Source organism: Lineus longissimus, chromosome 11, assembly GCF_910592395.1.
Source record: "Lineus longissimus chromosome 11, tnLinLong1.2, whole genome shotgun sequence".
NCBI lineage: Eukaryota > Metazoa > Nemertea > Pilidiophora > Heteronemertea > Lineidae > Lineus > Lineus longissimus.
This window is the reverse complement of record NC_088318.1, coordinates 12,719,402-12,739,488: the sequence shown is the minus strand read 5'-3', so window position 1 is coordinate 12,739,488 and position 20,087 is coordinate 12,719,402. Positions and strand designations below refer to the sequence as shown.

Sequence of the window (20,087 nt, the reverse complement as noted above, 5' to 3'; positions counted from 1 at the left end):
AATCATGTTTTGAAGCTTTGAAAACGTCACAATAGAGTTGAGATTAGCAGTTAAATATTTGAATGTGCTGTTGTGAGCTCTTAAAGTCTGCCGGTGGAGGAAGTTCACGTAGTGACAGATGCTATCGGATATCGATAATCAAACCATCCTATAATATACATACATGTAAGGATACTGAGAAATTTTATAAAGTGCATGCAGTGACCACAAAGACTAAACTGCCTCAATGACATGACTTGCCCCTTATTGGCCGAAAAGTTCGATCGGCTAACTACAAGAGGCTCAAGGGCCGAGCACTCAGCTGCTAGTGAAACCGTAAAATGGTTAGCTGCTTTTCCATTGGTGAGTAGGCTGGAATGATGATTTGCAAAATGAAAATTATTGACTGTGAACTATGTACTACATCTACTATAATCAGGACATTCCTTCTTGAGGTGATTGACTTATCCTGAATTGAAAATAGCTGGTTGTTCTGCCGTAAACGCCAAGGAAGTCAATAGATGACGCACTGGTTAATTGTTTACTGAGTTGACCAGAACGAGCATTTACTAACGGTCATGGCCATCGCTAAGGCTCTGGTTACCATTACCTTTGGAAAATCTAGTCAGCTGCAAAGTACCATCATTCTCGAAAGTCTAAGCTTTCACTAATCTCACAAATAACCAATCAGGGTACCAAAAGGACTTAGCCAATGTTTACCATGTTGATTGAGTCCGTCTTCGCCAGATCTCTCAAGCTACTCTTCACGGGTTTGCCTGGAGGCGCTGCAGTGAATCGATCACTGTGAGCGCGGTGTTGCGGCAATCATTCTCTCAAACATTACGAAACAAGATGTGAAGGAGATGAGACCACGCCGCTGAAGAACACTCAATCAGGTCAAATCGAACTGCAATTAACCTGTGTCAAGATCGGGATAAATATTATTTCAATTCGATGGAAAGGGATATAAATACGGGTCAACATGACATTTGTGGCATTTAAGCCAAAATGATAGTCCCCAAATCAACGGAGTCCGCTCCTGGTCTGAGGATATTCTCTGGATGTCTTATTTTGATTTGTGAGGTATGTTTCGCGATGGCTGGGATACGGATACCAAATGTGCGATCTCTGACGTATAAGGTGCCGGGTGATATCAATTTAGGCATCATTCTTCCCATTCATTATTGCCAAACCTGTGGGGACATCAACTACAACATGTTCCAGGCGTCCGAAGCGGTCATGCAAGCTGTCAGGAAAATCAACAACAACCCTGATCTGCTGCCGAACATCACCCTAGGCGTCAGGTTATTCGACGACCGCCTCGACAGCACACATTCGCTGGCGAGGGTCCTTCAACTCCTCCCTGAAAGGTATACTGGTGATTTCGATGGGGAACCTAGTGACATTGTTGGAATATTCGGAGGAATCACCAGCGATGGTTGTCTCGTCATGGTAAGATTCTTAAAACTTTTCGACATCCCTCTCCTGAGTGCGCGCTGCACCAACGACGACCTCAGTCGGTTTCCAAACTTTCTTCGTCTGGTCCCTCCTGATAAATATCAAGTGAAAATCATGATGGACATGCTCGTGTATTACAATTGGACCTACGTCTCATTCGTTTACGTTGATAATACGTACGGACGGAACGCGCTGAACCAAATGCAATTACTTTCTAAGGAATATGGCATATGCATTGCAGTTAGTCAGGGCGTCCCTTTCAAACCCACGGGGGACGACATCAGAGATGTTGTAAATTCTTTACGCAGACATAAAAACGCCAGAGTCATCGTCTCGTTCCTTTATTCAGCTTTGGTAAAAGCGTTGTTGCACGGTTGGAACGAATACGGATCAGAGGAACACCACTTTATATGGATATTTAGTGATTCTTTACAAGTCGATATGGCACCTGCTCTCAGCAATGCAGTTCTTGGCTCCTTTTTTCTGAGCTTCGACATCGGACAGCCAGTAGAGTTTGACGATGAGTTCGCCAGTCTCCAGGCGGTTGACCTTAACAAAAATCCCTGGTGGCGCACCTACTGGAGACAAATGTTCAACTGTTCGTGGGAAGCTGAATCACAGGTAGATGATTGCAATCAGCATCTGAATCAAAACATTTCTAGTAGTCCTAAATATTTACCCTATCAAGTCAACGCGATTTTTCTCGATGGAATCTACGTTTATGCCAATGCCCTTCACAGACTTGTCGAGAAAGACTGCCCTAACGCATGGCAAAACAAAGAAATACTCTCTACCTGTATTAACACAACCACCTTGACCCGAAATCTATACAGTACATCTTTCAATGGCAGCATGGGTGATATCAGATTTGACAACTTGGGAGACTTTATCGGAGGTTACAAAATTCTACAGATGCAGACTTCTGCGAATACGTCAAAAAAGCAATACGCGCGCTCTTCTGTCGGACGTTGGGAAAGACTGACGCAGGATACCTCCGAATTAACTATGTTTCCGGATTTGGTGGACTTCACTGCATTTAAGTATGAAGCCACTGACAGAGAAGATAGACCACCTTCTGTTTGTAGCTTGCCTTGTAAGTTTGGACAGGTCAAGGTCATCTTGGAGCAGCGCTGTTGTTGGGAGTGCCAAATTTGTGACGTCAACGAACACCCTATCGACAATAGCACGCGTTGCAAAAAGTGTCCAAAGTTCGAATGGCCGAATCAAGAGACTCTAGACTCTTGTGTAAAAATCGCACCCACATACATCACATTTGAAAAACCAATGGGGACGATTTTGATTGCTTTTACCTTATTTGGCATCGCTTTGACGTCATTCGTCATTGTTGTGTTCATACGTCATCGGACTAAACGCACCATCAGAGCCGCTGGGCGAGAACTGAGTATGATAATCCTAACTGGATGTATGCTGAGTTATCTGACTGTTTTTTCTATTGTCACCAAGCCAACGATCTATAGTTGCTCGTTTCAAAGAATATCATTTAACTTGAGTTACACATTCGTGTACGCGTCACTGTTGACCAAGACCAACTGGATCTACAGACTTTTTACTGTTGTCAAGAAAGGACAGAAGAAGCCGAAAATGGCCGGAGCAAAAACACAGATTATTTTCACAACTATGCAAATTATACCACAGGTAAGACAATTTATTTCCTTTCATTTCACGTATACATCTTTTCTATATGCACCGAGTACATTTCACTAAATAATGTACAGGTAAGAACGAAAGCATGCGGTGTATAGGCTATTCCTAATTTTCACATAGATAACATGTTTCATATACAAAAACTATAAATGCAAAGTTTCAGCGATTTAGCGTACATGATAACTGCACTATAAAATGCGGCAATTCTTATCTTTATTTACATGAGCCACAAAAAAATACAATGAAGATGAACGGCGTTGACCTTTAATAGTCTGATAGAATGATGAAAAAAGAAAAGAGCGCTGTGCCTTCTTGCCGTTGTTGCCATAGAGTTGCCAATGTATCTCAGAGCAAAAATGACCAGCACTCCAAAAATATGCCATTTTCATTGGTTGATTTCTAACCCTACCCCGGTGAGGCAGAAATGAGAGCTTCTTATTCGACGACACCGCGACCGGAACTGCTTCAGGGAAAGTCCCTGATGAAGTCGCTTCCCCGAGGTCGCTTCGCGGTTCTCATATAGTTTGTTCTTCGAGTGACGGGTTTCCCACCTTGGCTTTTTGCCTTCGCCGATATATGAAAACCAACCCAACGTCGACCAATCATCTAGAAATGGAATTAATATCACGAGTCATGATTGCCGGTATGGCTTTATGGCAATTATCTCACGGATGAAAAAATCAATAGAGCGTTGTAGTTTTTCATCGGAATGCGCTGATATCTCGCGCCGTTGCAAACAATCACAATCATAAAGGAATACAGGAAATAAGATTTATTCAACGCTATGTCATAAACTGATTTGCGCGAGGATAACTCTGTTTACAGATCTGAATATCATGCAAAAATGTTACGTATACGAAAGATATTTCGTATCTTAGGTTATCGTGGTTGATGGTCAATATCAATCGCAGACAAATATTACCTAAGGTATACTCAGAAAGGTTGAGAAATGCTGAGAAAGGTTTAAGGATTACGACACTGAAGAACTTCATCGGTCCCGGATATGACGATGGTACGGTTTGCGCATAACTGACCAATCAGCTAACCGAGCCAGCAAATGATGTTGCACACCTGGTTACGTCATTTGCTGGCTCTGTTAGCTATTGGTCAGTTATGCGCAAAACGTACCATCAGCATATCCGGGACCGTAGTTCTTAAGTGTCGTTTGTGAAGACCCAAGTTTTTTTGTTTTGTTTTAAATGTTGGACCCTAAGTCATTTTCAAATAGACCCATGCAACCAATTTACATCTCAATGCACATACTACTTGTCAGAGTCGATTAGAAGGGGTGCCGTTTGTTCTCCTTCGTTCCTGAACTATGTCTTCCTGTCGGAAGTAGACACCGGGGCAGTCCATTGCGTCTTCCTAATTTGATCTCCTTATGGAAATGTGAGGTCTGGCCGCTGCACCCGGAGTGTAGTCGGAAGGGACATTTCGCTGAAATAATCTGTTATTATGAGATCAGCGGGCAGCTGACATGAAATGATAACGACAGGGAGTGGTATGGTGTGTATTCAGCTTTAGAATTGTTTACCGTCAGGATCAGCACAACATTATGACTTTGTTTGGATTTTTCCATCTGCGGCAAACACATACTGGCTTTCTTGACTTAAACCATTGGCTCCAACTGGGGCAGCGGGTCGTCCACAGTGTTCCTCCGCCTCCTGCGGTCATGAGCTGCATGCTGCCTCAGTTTGCCTCCACGACAGCTGCAGGACTTTTCTGCAGTCATGGGTATTCGGGCGAATTCATTGGTCTATTGGATGTCATCACATTTTCTAAGGATCGTCTCCATGTTCTGCTTGGTCTACTTGGTCTGCTTGCCTATATGGTCGTCATCGCCAGTAATACATCAACAAGCCCATCTCTCCGCTAGAAACACAGCGGATCGGAACCTGGGCTATAGGTATAGTCGCCTCCCTGAGAGCCTGCCTCGTCACGTTTTTCATATCAGGCATTACGTTTCTACGAGAAGAAATTGCTTGCCGGTATATCTCAGACTGTAATGATTGCAGTAGGAGTAATCTTCTAATGGCCCACCTGCAGCAATTGGGCACTGAATCACATGGTTACGGCTGTGCTTTATCAACACGATGGAGAATAAAAACCACCCTTGATCAAACCAATAGCAGTTGAATGCAATACCGGTCGCGCGCAAACAGCACCAATCGCGCTGAACGACTTCGACGGTGATTTTGTCCTTGGCCGTAATGCTGAGAATGATCTTAGCCTTGGTCGTATTGCTGAGAATGCAATATTTTCTTCAATCAAAACCAGTGCCACATTCTTTGGCCACACAGCGGCTGAGCCCAACCGACACTCCGTTTTCAGCATCCAATCATGTCAAATTTCCCGAAGAATTCCAAACCTGTCGGCGTTGCCTAGAAGGTTAAGTTTGCAATGTGATTCGCTCAGTTGTTACAGGGAGAAATGATGCATCTATACCTCAGGTCAATCGTGCTCAAAAACATTAAGAGACGAGCGGTGATTAGCAATATGCGTGTCCCCGGCCCAAGATCAAAATGTTAGTATCACTTGATCCATACCTCCCTAAGGATTTTATTATTGGCAGAACAGCTTTAGTTACCATGTAACCATATACGAGGTGTATTGGATGTACAGCTGTAGTTTTGTCAGGACGGGTCAATCATTTAAAGAGACAAACCATTCCGAAACGACTTTCATGTCTCGTTCTAGTATATCTCTTTTTGTATCTCGCATTCACATCATCAGGTTGGAGATAAATCTATTAGTAGATTGGTACGTCTACGGTTCCCGGCCGTGTCGCCGGTAATGGAGATCAAGACAAACGGGGAAGGGGCGGCGACGGGTATAAGAATGTGCTTGTTGCGATGAATGGTCCAGGGTTTACGATGACGTCTTCCGGACACTATAAATCGGTCTTCTTTTGGCCAGTACTCTCTACAGTTTGTTGCCCCATTGTGATTTAAAGTTGGATAATTAAATGGGTATACGTGTATTTTACAGTTTTACAGCTTGATACTCAACCAAGCACAATTTGGATACATTGGGATGACATTTTGCATTATTTTACCCTAGAATTTTAATTTCTGCAGTCCATAAGCTTACACGTAAGTATCGAAAATTCTCCCGAGCAAGCACGATGCACAACCGGGCAAGTGACGTGACATTACATGTAGTTTCTGCTCGCAGTTAATTCAACCCATGATCAATCCGTTCCTGTATTCATGCTTTAAACAGTTAATGTGCCAAGATTTATCACCTGAATTGGTTGTCAATTTAAAATCGAATTTGAACCATTCGATTGTAATTGAAAATGTAAAGGCGAATGGTAAAGCACTGCAAACACAACAGGTATCCATTAATCATAGTAAAATCTCATTTCCGATTTCAGATACGGGATCGCCGGATGGGCAATATATAGCCGCGGTATGGTAGCTCAGGCGTATTATTACCGCCTAAAAACGCAATCCATGCGTCCTTTAACTTTGTAACGCAGTCGCCGCGATGGTTTTTCGTAGATGTGGAGCTATATTTGACACTAACACATTCAGCCGCATTAGAACTGTGGACAGTTTTGAGATAAAATTAGCGCGAAAATCAAAACATCGCATCCGTCGCAAAACCGAATTATACATGAACCATGATCATCGAGTGTTTCAACTGACGGCACGATTTAATACTTACCGTTTAACAGATGCTCTGACTTGGCTTCTGAACCAACCCCAAAACTCATCGTTACGGTTATGTCCCCTACTGGGAATAATAGCTGCAAATTGGCCCTGAATGTTTGTTTTTTCAGCGATAACAGCATGGGGCCATCAGTCTCAGAGCGAAAGTACATAGTCCTGAGAAATTATATAACATTATTCTATGGCGTTCCAGTCAGGTTCAGCGACATCACGGAACGGTCCTGGTGAACTACCTCGTTGATCCAGCCAATAAACCTATAATGGTACTCTAAATCATTCTGCAGAAACAATGATTGTCATCCACCTTATCTGTTTTTCGCCATTTCTTGTTCCAGGTCATCATCTCTATCGTGACTTCCGTCCTCATGCCGCCAGCCGTCATACAACAGATGCACGTGCCCACAGAACGCTACGTGGAGCTACTGTGCCACCTGCCAGTCAAGGCCCTCGTCATCCCGATTGGCTACAACCTCATCCTCGTTCTCATCTCGGCATTCTACGGCTTCAAAACGAGGAAACTGCCGAACAACTTCAACGAATCGCGCTATATTTTCTTCTGCGTCTGTTCAACTATTTTCCTCTGGATTGCTTTCATACCGACTTATTTCGCTGCTTTTCATGCCACGCACAAGAACATTCTATTGGCACTGTCCCTACTGCTGAACTCTACGATGATACTCCTATGCATTTTCATCACTCGCATCTACGCATTATTTTACGTCGAAGAAGAGAAGATGCACTTTTCTATAAGCTCTACAAAGCATGACCGCACTGCCTCAGAGAGGGATACTGTTGCGTTTAGACAATGCAGTATCGCGGAGGAGAGGACTCCACTATAGATGCGTTCATCGCCCGATTTCTTAAAGAAAAATATTAACCGGAAGTTTGCAAGGAACCCTTCTGATTGGCTCTTTTCTGATGACTGTGAATTTTGGAACGTCTGGACGTGAATAGTGTCAATGTACAATCAGATAGAAAAGACTCCTAGTGGTGACTTTGTGTAATATAATCTGACCTTCCTGTCTGCTTCTTATTGAACCTCTTTAATGATCAATCTGATCTTATGATACTTTTTTCGTGAAGGTGTGTGAATGCTGCTAGTGTTGACATACTGCTGTAGATATCAGCTACCAATGGCAGCATAATGTTGGGCCCTTGAGCTACGGGAGAATTTTCCATTCCTAAATATTTGTATTTGTATGTTTACTTCGAATTTAAACTCCATAAAGCTAGTCTATACTTGTGCATCAGGATGGCTCGGTAACTTCTCGAATCCAGCAAGGGGAAGTATGATGCACAGTATGCAACCTGGTAAACTGTGTAAAACTTGTTGCTCGTAAAGGCCTACGCCATTCGTTAAATATTTGAAATTAGTAATTTGAATTTCAAATCATCGTAAATACGTGCTGAATATAAACTTCTATAGTGCCGTTATGCAGACAGACCATTGCAAATTGGAACAAAATTGTGTAAATATTTTGAAAAGGTTCTTGGCATATGTTTCTTCTATCTAGCTTTCGAGCTTACTGTCGGTGGATATGCAGTATGCATCCCACCCTGGGTTCCCTGCACTAGCAGGGTCACTAGAGCACGTTCGAACCCCAGCCTCATATGGTTTCCCTGGTGGTCCACATCCCTCACGCTGCTTGACAATGGGAAAGCCAACAGTGCCGTTAGCCAGCCATCCACAGGCGCAGACGTCCAATCCTTGCTTCCAGGCTGCCGTCAATTGAGCACGAGATGCTAGCTTCATACCTCGAACGGCGCATTCATGCTTCGCATGTTCATAGGTGGGAATTTCATGACTTCCATTCGTTGAATTTTCGACGTGTACGACTGGAACTGCAAAGCAAAGGGAGAAGATCGTATCATGTCACCTGTCACCATCTGCCAACACTGTTCAAATGTTTGCCTTACGTTTATTTGCCTGTGTTAGTTTAGGCATGTCGACCACCATGAAAGCCGTTTCGCGGGGGCCGATGTTATCAAGGTTGACCCCGATAACCCATTGATAAGACAGTAGAACAAAGGGAATTTAGACTTAAAGTGCGAGCGTGCTTTGTTTGAAGTCAATGGAACGTGTATTTGGAAAGCCTGAATTTTTTGTTTTGCAAGGTAAGGGGCAAGTCCATAGCAGGGTACTATTTACATGTGACTAATTTAGCTTGCGATCATAAATCATGAGTTGCTGACGACAATAACAGATAGCCAGCGTCGTGATCTATCGTCAGAACCATGCACTAAACGTGCACATATGCGCCTTTGAAATATACTATCAATGCGGTTCATGCCCATTTCGCCTTGTCTTTTTTCGCCTTTTCCCATTTTGCCTTTAAAAAATATACATTTCGCCTTCTCCTATTTCGCCTTTTCCAATTTTGCCTCTTCCCAATCCGCCTTATTCTATCGCGCCTTTGTCTTTTTTCGCCTTTTCATTTTTCGCCTTATGCTATTTTGCCTCTGTTTTATCTTGCCTTATCACAAGTTGCCTTATCCATTCTTGCCTTCGACTCAGTTTGCCATTGTCTTAATCTGCCTTCTCCTATTTCACCTTGTCCTAATTTACCTTTGTCCTAATTCGCCTTCATCCTATCTCGCCTTTACCCGCCCCGCCTTTGTATTATTTCGCCTTCTTCCCATTTCGCCTTCTTCCTACTTTGCAACAAAGTTGGTGTCTTTACCCATGTTTGTTGAGTCAATCTTTCATATGAAAGTGTCTTCAACAGTGTTGAAGGGCTTCTAGGGTCCATTCGGGGGTACCCGCAACCAAAACCCGGTGGACATTGCCAAAATTACAAGTGTAGATAACTTCTCAGCCATTATAGTCATATTACATTACATACCATATTACAAAAGACTTTTGTCTCTTTTACCCATGTTTTACCCATGTTTGTGGGGCCAATCTTTCATATAAGAGTGTTTCCACGAATTATGTTTTTGTACCCTACCCAAGGCTGTTGCTTAATTACCAATATTTTCAAATCTTCATAACTTCTGAACCATCTACATGTAAGCTTACATGTATCTCCAAAACCAACTTTTGGATTGATAAAAGGCGAGGTGAGATATGGCGAAACGGGAGAAGGCAAAATGGGAAGAAGGCGAATTGACATAAAGGTCAATCAAGAAAAGGCAAGATGAGATAAGGCAGGATGGAACCAAGGCAGAATAGGACAAAGGCGAAATAAGAAAAGGCAAACTAGGATGAGGCAAGATGAGAGGAAGGCAAGTTAGGAAGAAGGCCAATTGGAACAAAGGCGAGATAAGATGATGGCGAAATCGTAGAAGGCGAATTGAGAAAAGGCAAGTTAGGAGAAGGCTAAATGGGAGAAGGCAAAATTGGATAAGGCGAATAAGGTTAAGGCGGAATGGGCAGATACCATCAATGCACCGTTCTTATGCACCCTTCAAATAAAGGAGGACAAATTTCGCTTACTTTCCGAGTTGGTACAAAAAGCATCATAGCCAGCATCCCTTGGAGGGGTGCTGGAACATGTGGCGATTTCAGCGCGACCGCTTCCAGATCCGCATCCCTGCCTCGGCTTCACAACGGGATATCCCACTGTGCCGTCTGCCAGCCATCCGCAGAAGCAAACATCTAAACCTTGAAGCCTGGCAGCATCCAGTTGATCACATGTGGCCAACCTCATACCTCGGCTGGCGCAGAGTCTGACGGCTGCATCCCAGGTTTTTATCTCGTGATTCCCAGAGCTATCGGTAATGTGGACGACGGGTACTGTTTGTTTAAATAAAATAAAGATTCCCTCAGATCGAATATTTGTGAAACATGACATTTTTACACACTGAACCTTCGGTAAAGCATCATTTCAATCCATCGAAAAGATACCTTGATCGGTCAGTATACAAATGGGAGGAAACGCCTCATACCTGCGATGACCACATCAGACAGGCGATTTTCGTCGCATGCAATAGTGATCGCATGTAGCAGCGACAAAAATGGCTCGTATGCGGGGCGCTTTAGGACAAATATTTTCTCTGGGACAAATACCTTCATGACATGTCAAACAAGCTGATCGAGGTGTAACTAATATCAAGAGTCTATAATGTAGCGAAACCTACGTTCAGCTTTCGTACAGTAGGCATCCCAGCCAGGACTGGGCGGAGTGGTGCAAATTCTTATCGCAGGTGGTCCGACTCCACATCCATCTCGAGGTCGGACGATCGGGTACATCACACTACCATCAGCCGTCCAACCACACGCACATGCGTCAAAGCCAAGATTTCTGGCTTCTTGAAGTTGATCACGAGTTGCCAACCTCATGCCCTCACTTGCGCATTTACTGACAGCTGCAGCCCAAGTTGGAATTTTGTAACGACCAGCTTTGTCGATGAGATGTACAACTGGTACTGAAAATAAAAGCAGTTTACGTCAAAGATTACTATTTATACAAAACATATTTAACATGAAATTACTTTAGTGAGTCCAAACCAATGAGATCAGGACATCACGATACCTACCTTTAGTTTTGATACAATATGCGTCCCACCCAGCACCACTGGGAGGCCTACTGGGACATACCCGGATCCCCGCTCTATGTAATCCGCATCCATCCCTCGGCCTAAGGATTGGGTAACCCACACTACCATCTGCGAGCCATCCACAATAACAGGCATCGAATCCGTGCCATCGGGCATCCTCCAGTTGATCTGGTGTGGCAAGCCGCATGCCTCGATCGGCACATTCCTTGACCGCTGCCTCCCAGCTCGGGATCTTATGACCCCCTGCGACAGCCACGACACGCACCACTGGAACTGAAGATGAATTATAGTACAGCTAACTAGCAGGACCGAGTTGAAGGAGGACTGTTTGTGTGCTAGGCGAGTAAAAGGAGAAAGACACATTTGGAGAGTCTGGATTGGCTTGTTGGCCACGTTTGTTCTACTCTAGCGATTGATGACGGTGTGCAACGTGTAGGCGGGGGAGTAAAATGAAAGGAACATATTCGGAGAAGGGATGGCCTTTAGGCGAGTAAAGGATGGGGACATGTGTAGAAAAGGGGTGACACTGGTCAAACATAAACTCTTATGGAGGGCCATCATGGTCGTTTGAGCGCCGAGCGAGTAAGAGGAAGGGGACATGCATGGAAAAAGAGATGGCTGTCAGACGACCACGGCTTTTAATTCTTTATGAAATGCCATACACAGGCAACTGTGCATACATTTTATGTGTTTTTTCGTGTAAATCACTTCCATATCATTTGGGACATCCATTGGACCTGCACATAGATCCTGGACGTCCAGTGGATGAACACATGATGTAGGAAATATGTTAATTAGAAACATATAAAATAGATGGCCATTCCACTGTTGTTTAATAATCTTACTCCTTCTACTCACGCTCTAGTTTGGTACAAAAAGCGTCGAATTGAAGACCATTTGGATACACATGGCACGTCCTCAATCCTGGTGTGCTAGTAGCGCCCCCACATCCCTCCCTCGATCGCATGATCGGGAAACCGGCCGTTCCATCAGCCAGCCATCCGCAGGAGCAGACGTCCATTCCCAGTTTCCAGGCCTCCCGCAACTGACCGCGTGTTGCCAACCGCATTCCTCGACTTGCGCACTTCGTGGCGGCTGCAGCCGCGGTCGGAATTTTGTTTTGCCCCTCGTCAGCCAGAACATGGACAACGGGTACTGCAAAAAAAGAGTACCGAATTTAAAATATGCTATAACTATTTGGGTCATCGCATATTTTTCAGTATGCCAATATATTATTGTGAACAGCTCAATTTAGACCTAGTCGAAAACCCGCAAATAATTTTCAAACTACATTTGTATATACATGTACTTACGTTCGATGTCTGTGCAATACGCATCCCAGCCTCCACCGCCAATTGGATTGGAACACGTCCTTACTCCAGCTGTAGGGCCCCCACAGTTCTCTCTTGGCTTCAGAATCGGGTATCCCACACGTCCATCCGCTAGCCATCCGCAGGTGCATTGATCCAACCCCTGCTTCCAGGCGTCGCGCAATTGGTCAAACGTGGCTAACCTCATGCCCCGATCGGCGCACAAAGTGACAGCAGCGACTACATTCGGTATTTGGTATGTTCCGGTCTCGTTAGCAATATGGATCACCGGCACTGTAGATAACAGATATTTTCTATTAAATGGTTAAAACATATTTTTCTAGAATCTCCCGGCTCCTTTCTTGGCCATCCATACATGGACTATTTACGAAAGGATGATTTTTCAGCACCCCCAACACACAATATTACGCTTTAAAGGGAGACAATAGGCAGGAGCCATGCAGGTAGGTATGATTACGCACCGATCAGGTGCAAACAAGACAAATTAACGTACGTTTTGATTTTGTGCAGTACGCGTCCCATCCATCGCCAGGAGGAGTGGATGTGCACGCTCTAACCCCCGCTGTGGCATTTCCACCACAGCCGTCTCTTGGTCTCCAGATGGGGTATCCCACAGTGCCATCAGCCAGCCATCCACAGGCGCAAACATCCAATCCTTGTTTCCATGCTTCTGTCAACTGGTCGCGTGTGGCTAACCTCATTCCTCGACTAATACATAAGATGGCAGCAGACTCCCAGGTTTTTATTTCATGGCTACCAGTCTTATCTGTCGAATACACTACTGGCACTGTTGAGAAAAACGTTCGGCCGTTTTATTAGAATAGAATAAATGTGCAACAGACTTGTTTGTATGATACCAAATACCTGGCCTTCTAGCATATCAACACCTATACTTCATCTACGATCTTCAGTGCCGTTTTAATACTGAGCATATAGTCCGAATTTTTGTTTTCCAAGAACTTGTTTATTATGCATATGGCAGGAGAATCTCTTATGAGGTTAGCTTATGGGAGGAATAGACGAATGGCAAATCGAAAAGGGTGTAAAATCTACCAATGTCGTCGCCCAAGTTGTTTTGATAAAGCATAACGTGGCTCAGAAATCGATTGGCAACATTCACATTTGGAAAGGAAATTAGGGCCACTTGCTGAACTGAAAACACAAAGCGCAAACTAAAACTAAAAGCTAAAACTCCTTTTTCAGTTAACTCACCCTCCGACTTAGTACAGTATGCGTCCCAGCCATCTCGAGGTAACCCCGAACAGACTCTTATCCCTGCTTCAGCTGTTCCGCAGCTAATTCTTGGCCTCAGGATCGGATATCCCGCTGTACCATCAGCCAGCCAGCCACAGTTGCAATTGTCCATGCCTTGCCTCCAGGCTTCTCTCAACTGATCGTATGTGGCCAACCTCATACCAACGCTAGCACATACCGCGGCGGCGTCAGATGCATTCCGAATTTTGTAAGACCCTTCCTTCTCTGTGACCCACGCCACAGGTACTGTAATTGAAGATGGAAGTTCATCACGGTGATGACGTGACTCACCGATGCTTAAGGACATACTTACCGGCGATGAACGCCGGTCATTCCTAAAGTCTCCTCCTTTCAAAGAAGGACAGATACACGCACAACGCCGGTAAAATTGTGACAAAAAGGCAAAAAATATCGCAAAGTTTGGGAAAACGACCTAAAGTTTCTAAGACGTTGCATTGGAAAACATTACAGAAAACTTGACATGACCCCAGAGGATAGTCTCTAACTTACACTCTGACTTTGTACAGTAGGCGTCCCAACCTTCGCCACCAGGCGTGCTTGGGCAGGTTCTTATTCCTGGTACTGAGTCCCCACAACCAGATCTTGGTACCCAGATAGGATATCCAACACTACCATCAGCCAGCCATCCGCAGAGGCACTTGTCCAATCCTAGCTTCCAGGCATCCGTCAGCTGGTCCCGTGTGGCTAACCGCATACCTATACTGGCACATTTACTGGCGGCTGCAGCTACATTTGCAATTCTGTACGATCCTTCATTATCTTTAACATGGACAACAGGCACTGAAAAAGTGACGAGTGCCCATTGAGCATATTGAGAAAATATTGTACGATCACTTCATAAGTTCCATTGGGTAACCAATGTCCTGTATGACTCCGTTTATCCGTAATTAACCTTTTAAGCGAGTACCATTTCAACAAAATGTGACTTATGATAATATTTCAGTAGTAAAAAAGCTTTTTTATAGTGTGGGCTCTCACTATTGTCTCCACAAAGTCAAAAATTAATTGACAGAAATAGCCTTCAACAGAACACACCCAACGTACCAATCCAAAAAATGTTCAACATCCCTCACTTAATTCGAAAATTGAAACTGCAGAAGATGTATCCTGGCAGACATAACATTTACTTACACGGAGATTTCGTGCAGTAAGCATCCCACCCAGCCCCACTAGGAGGAGTTCTCGAGCAAGTCCTTATACCAGCAGAGGAGCCGCCACATCCATTTCTGGGCCTCAAAATTGGATATCCCACACTCCCATCAGCCAGCCATCCACAGTAGCAAACGTCCAATCCTTGTTCCCAAGCTTCTGTCAACTGCTCTCGTGTGGCTAGCCTCATACCAAGACTGGCACATTTTCTGTCGGCTGATGACCAGTCCGTTATCGTATATCGTCCACCATCGCCTTCTTTATGAACAACTGGTACTGTAAGATAGAACACAGGTCAGTGAGACACGCTGGATGGATCTACGAAATGCCACTTCACAATGTGCCGTTCCTCCGATTAGTTCCGTCATTGCATGTCACAGCATCACTTACAACTCTTTCTAATTGCCATCATGCAAGGCAGACAAAAGTGGTAGCAGGAGCCAAAAGATATAGTGACGGGAAACAATACGGCATTTTGACGCAAGGGAAGAATCTAAACAAATCTGAACCCACTTACTTTCTATTTTTGTGCAGTAGGCATCCCATCCAGCGCCACCTCCTATTGAACTAGAGCATGTTGTTACTCCAGCTGCAGAGCCCTCGCAGCCGTTTCTCGTCCTCAAGATAGGATATCCTACCGTACCATCAGCCAGCCATCCACACGAGCAGACGTCCAACCCTTGTTTCCAGGCGTCTGTTAACTGACCACGTGTGGCTAACCTCATTCCTCGACTGGTACATTTTCTCCGGGCGTCCTCCCAAGATGCAATTTTGTAGGAACCTCCATCATCAGTGACGTGTATGACAGGAACTTGAACGGAAAAGGTAACACAAAGGCTAACCAAAGGCTCTTACTTACCTATTAAACATAATTTTGTTGCAGTGTACAAAGTAAATATACTTTTATATCGTTGCTTTGATGAAAAAAAAAAGAATTTGACTCAGATGACATGCTTGACAAGTGAACTTGGTGAAATGTCGACCAAACGTCTTCTCTGATCGCCATTTCCTTTCAGCCCTTGGCCATCTTCCTATTACTTCAAAGGCAGTCTTAAGAATTGACCAAAACTCACAAAAGTATTTTTTAGTAGGACTTTTGATCAGTTTGTGCTTGAGGATTGTGGTATCAAAGAGTGAGAGATATGCTTACGTTCAGCTTTTGTACAGTAGGCGTCCCATCCAGCATTGAAGGGGATTCTAGAGCATGTCCTTATTCCTGCTGCAGAATTTCCACATCCATCTCTCGGGTTCAAGATGGGATAGCCCACACTTCCATCAGCCAGCCATCCACAGGCGCACACATCCAATCCTTGCCTCCAGGCTTCCGTCAGTTGATCCCGCGTGGCTAACCTCATACCTTGACTGGCGCATTCACTTACCGCGGCTTCCCAGGTTGGAATTTCAGATGATCGGCCGCTCTCTTGGACATGCACCACAAGAACTGAAACGAATGATTAGGGTTTAGAGCAATCTTACTTTAATCAACGATAGCTAAGCTTTCTCAATCTTACCCATGTGTTCCACCGAAGATAGATTCACAAATCCAATACTATCGACACCGAGAAACCCTTCAATCTGATATCAAATGAGTGGAGCACAGAAAAATGGTAGTATGATGCTGTTACGAACCAACGTTCCCTCAAAGAAGGAGGGGAACATGAGCGGAGAAACGGCAATACAATGCTAATACGAAACGTTTCCAAATGGTTATGGGCAACCTTAACAAGAAACGGTAAAATAGTTTATCACAAACCAACGCTCTCCCGGCTGAACAGTGAAGGAAACGCAGAGGAATCGTAATATAATGCTATTGCAAACCAACAGTGAAACGGAACTGTAATGCTATTACGAACCAGCGTTTTCCCACAAAACAATGACGGAAAGACATGGAAACGGAACAGTGATGCTATCGCGAATCAACGTTTTCCCCAAACGACCAGAGGAAGACAGTGAAACGGAACAGTGATGTTATTACGAACAACCAGCGTTTTCCCCAAAACAATGAGGAAAACAGATTGTTGCAGACCAAACTGAATCAATGAACAGGCGAATCAGAGCACTTACTTGGAGTATCTATGCAGAAAGCGTCCCACCCTTTTCCCACCTCAGGCTCTTTGCAGGTTGTCACTCCTGCCCGGCCGATGCTGCCGCAACTGCTACTGAGGAACGCAGCAAACCCATCAGCCAACCAACCACAGGCGCACACATCCATGCCATCCTTCCAGGCGGTTTCTAGTTGCTCTCGTGTGGCTAAACGAAGACCTCTGGAGCCACATGTCGTCCTGGCCTCCGCCCAATTGGGTATTTTGTACTTTCCGGCTGATGATGTAACATGTGCCACTGGTCCTTGATATGATCGAGGCTTCACTGCTGCCAAACCTATGTTGATGACAGTGAGAAAACGTAAGAACGTAGGCCTACATTTTATTCAAACTTGTGAATATCGCTTGAGTATATTGAATAAAGCCAAATGACATGAAATAGACCCAAGCATAACATTATGTTGTGGCAAACAAAACTGGGAGTCTAGATGGGGAGAGACTGGTTAAGGCCTAGACCTGTAGTAGCAGGGACAGTCGCTTCGTCTGATGGTATGGCCGCTGAGCGTGACTAAACCTCACATTTACGTCAGCTTACTTCCGCAGGCATCACGCCAACTGCCATCACACCCTATAGGCTACGGCACAGGCGGAATCCCGGGCCATGGAGTGTAGACCTATCAACAAGTTCTTACTTTCTGCTTGCAAATGGAAACTTTCCTTTTCGACCTCATGCCCCGTCCCTCTTGTAGAAGGGCGCTTGGAGGCACGGGCCTGCATGGCCGGTCTCGTCGGATAGCTACTTACCGACAGTGTTTCTATCCCTACATTCTTTTTGATCAGAGTCTGCATAAAACTCGAGATCGGAAGTATTGTACTGGCGCCGTCCCGTATCGGATGGACAAATGGCGCCAACACTGATGTGGTCCTGTTCCCCAAACTCCCTTTGAAGGAATGAGACTTGGCCAATGAGAATTGATTCTACTCCAAGAAACACAGTGACATTTCGGGTTTCTGTCATGACTTTGACATCTTCTAACACATGTGAGACGTCGGATCCCGCCAAAAGAGTGAGGTGGGTTACATTAACGCCGACCTGTCCTTGTAGAATTCCCTGAAGAGGCCCAAGACTTCCACCTTTGGCGCAGTAGTGATTACACTGTTGAGCTGTTTTGTGCGGTTGACATGTTAGGAGTGCGTCCTCTCCAGGGAACCCGGCCCTTTCCAGCGTCCACGCGATGGAGCCCGAGCAATGACGGTGGCAGTGGCGCGCAATGGCGTTGAGATATACGAAGTCTTGGTGATACAAACCTGCCTGTCCGCGAGATATGAACAAAAAAGTGACAAGCGTCGAGATCCAGAACATGGTCACTGCTTCTTCTATCCTTTAATGCAATATATACATAACAACCCGAGACATGGTGACTGCTTTCTCTATCCTTAAATACGACGTATCACATCCCCAAACACGGCCGCTGCATGCTTCCTCTAACCTCTAATACAATTTACAGATAAAAAGATACATAGCGGTAATTTGATCACTGGCAAGACCAAAACATTTTTAATATGTCGTATTTGGTTATCGTCTTATGGCCGATTGTTTCCAACAAGGTCAACCAATGCTTAGAAGTTTATTTCTGAATCAATCTGGTTATCAGTCAACCATTCCCCAATCAAATCACGTTGACCCCTGCGATATTGCTCTAACCTCTAATAACAAGGAGATAAACTACACTCTAACTATTATAAGCATTTGTTATGCATATGGTCTTGTAAGGTCCGATTATTTACTCAGTTTGATTCTTGAGTTGATCGTTACATTACACACCACCCAGTTTCTTCAAGGCACTGATTTATATTGTATAATATTGTAAACTGGCCTCTACCAGTTTACCTTCCATATGGTGACGTCACTGTACATGCATATCATTCCCGCAATGTAATTGGACTGAAATATTCTTACTTATACTTTGGGGATAAAATCACAAAAACTTATGTACCGTTATATAGTTATAAGCAAAGCAAGGCAGACTATAAAATATCTTACCTGAACTAATCTAACGATGTCTCCAACTTACGCGTGATAAGAGGCCCTTGATAAAAACACTTATAATATTGAAATGGCATACGTACTCTCGGAGGATGGTCTTTGATGAGATGGTATAGGCATAATCATCCTGGCACCAGTTGTTTTCAATATACGCCGCCGCTCAATATTTCACGACATGAGACAAGGAAAAAAGCCTGATGCTTCTAAAGTCACTTGCTGTATGGTCAGGAATATATCATTTTAGCATTATGCATATCGTCTGGTGAAGGTGCACGCTATCCCGGAATTAAAATTCGCTTAAGAAATTAAAATACGCGTCCCGGTTTGGAAATATGAAGAAAAAACACTGATAACATTAAATTTACCTACCCGCACTTTCAATCACTGAAATGTACGCATACGACAAAAATACGAAGAACATCCAGATCTTCATGGCCCTTTAACTTTCTTCTATCCTCATACATCTTTTAGACATTTTCACAAACGGAATCAAGACGGTATATTACCACGAAAACTGGCGGGTGTAACTGGCGCCGTTACTTTCGTTTTAGACCGGCCTGGTCTGTCCCACCACGCGAGTTCATTTCGTCAAATGTCGCAGAAACGCTACTGTATTTCGAAGTTCTGAATAGTTCCCTTGTATTCTCGAATGATGCCGCAATTCACGTAGAGCAAAGTGACCAAAAGTGCTGAAACTCTGGTTATGAAGTTACAGCGAGCGGCATAAAACTTATCATCGATTTGAAATAGCCATTTATTAGTTTGATACTGGACACCTCCCCAACCGAACCGCAATCCCAAAGCAGACATTGAATATTTGAGTCATCCTCATTTTTCATAGAATTGGAAGTTTGACACCAAAATACAAACAAATGCATTAATTTTGAGGCTTTTAATCAATATTGTGCATGTTCTCGCATGACAATAAAGCAATTTTCGAAACCACTGTAATGAATTATCTGGCAAC

At 44.2% G+C, this 20,087-nt stretch overlaps 2 protein-coding genes across 3 annotated transcripts; one reads left to right on the top strand and one right to left on the bottom strand.

The window, feature by feature from the left end:
* The first annotated feature begins 609 nt into the window (after positions 1-609).
* On the top strand, positions 610-7,615 carry LOC135495285 (metabotropic glutamate receptor-like). The gene is made up of 2 exons (XM_064783749.1): positions 610-1,431; positions 7,112-7,615. The coding sequence occupies exons 1-2, from the start codon at positions 988-990 to the stop codon at positions 7,613-7,615; spliced, it is 948 nt and encodes a 315-aa protein (XP_064639819.1). The 5' UTR covers positions 610-987.
* On the bottom strand, positions 7,407-18,480 carry LOC135495805 (uncharacterized). 2 transcript variants are annotated; one of them, XM_064784742.1, is made up of 14 exons: positions 17,878-18,480; positions 17,096-17,410; positions 16,182-16,472; positions 15,549-15,842; positions 15,014-15,307; positions 14,372-14,662; positions 13,820-14,107; positions 13,101-13,394; positions 12,590-12,880; positions 12,135-12,431; positions 11,256-11,549; positions 10,857-11,144; positions 10,213-10,512; positions 7,407-8,618 (listed from the first exon to the last, which is right to left on the bottom strand). In XM_064784742.1, the coding sequence occupies exons 1-14, from the start codon at positions 18,434-18,436 to the stop codon at positions 8,287-8,289; spliced, it is 4,428 nt and encodes a 1,475-aa protein (XP_064640812.1). In that variant the 5' UTR covers positions 18,437-18,480; the 3' UTR covers positions 7,407-8,286. The 2 variants fall into 2 exon arrangements, with proteins under 2 accessions (XP_064640812.1, XP_064640813.1); XM_064784743.1 differs by having other exon boundaries at positions 18,382-18,480.
* Between the last annotated feature and the right edge of the window lie 1,607 nt (positions 18,481-20,087).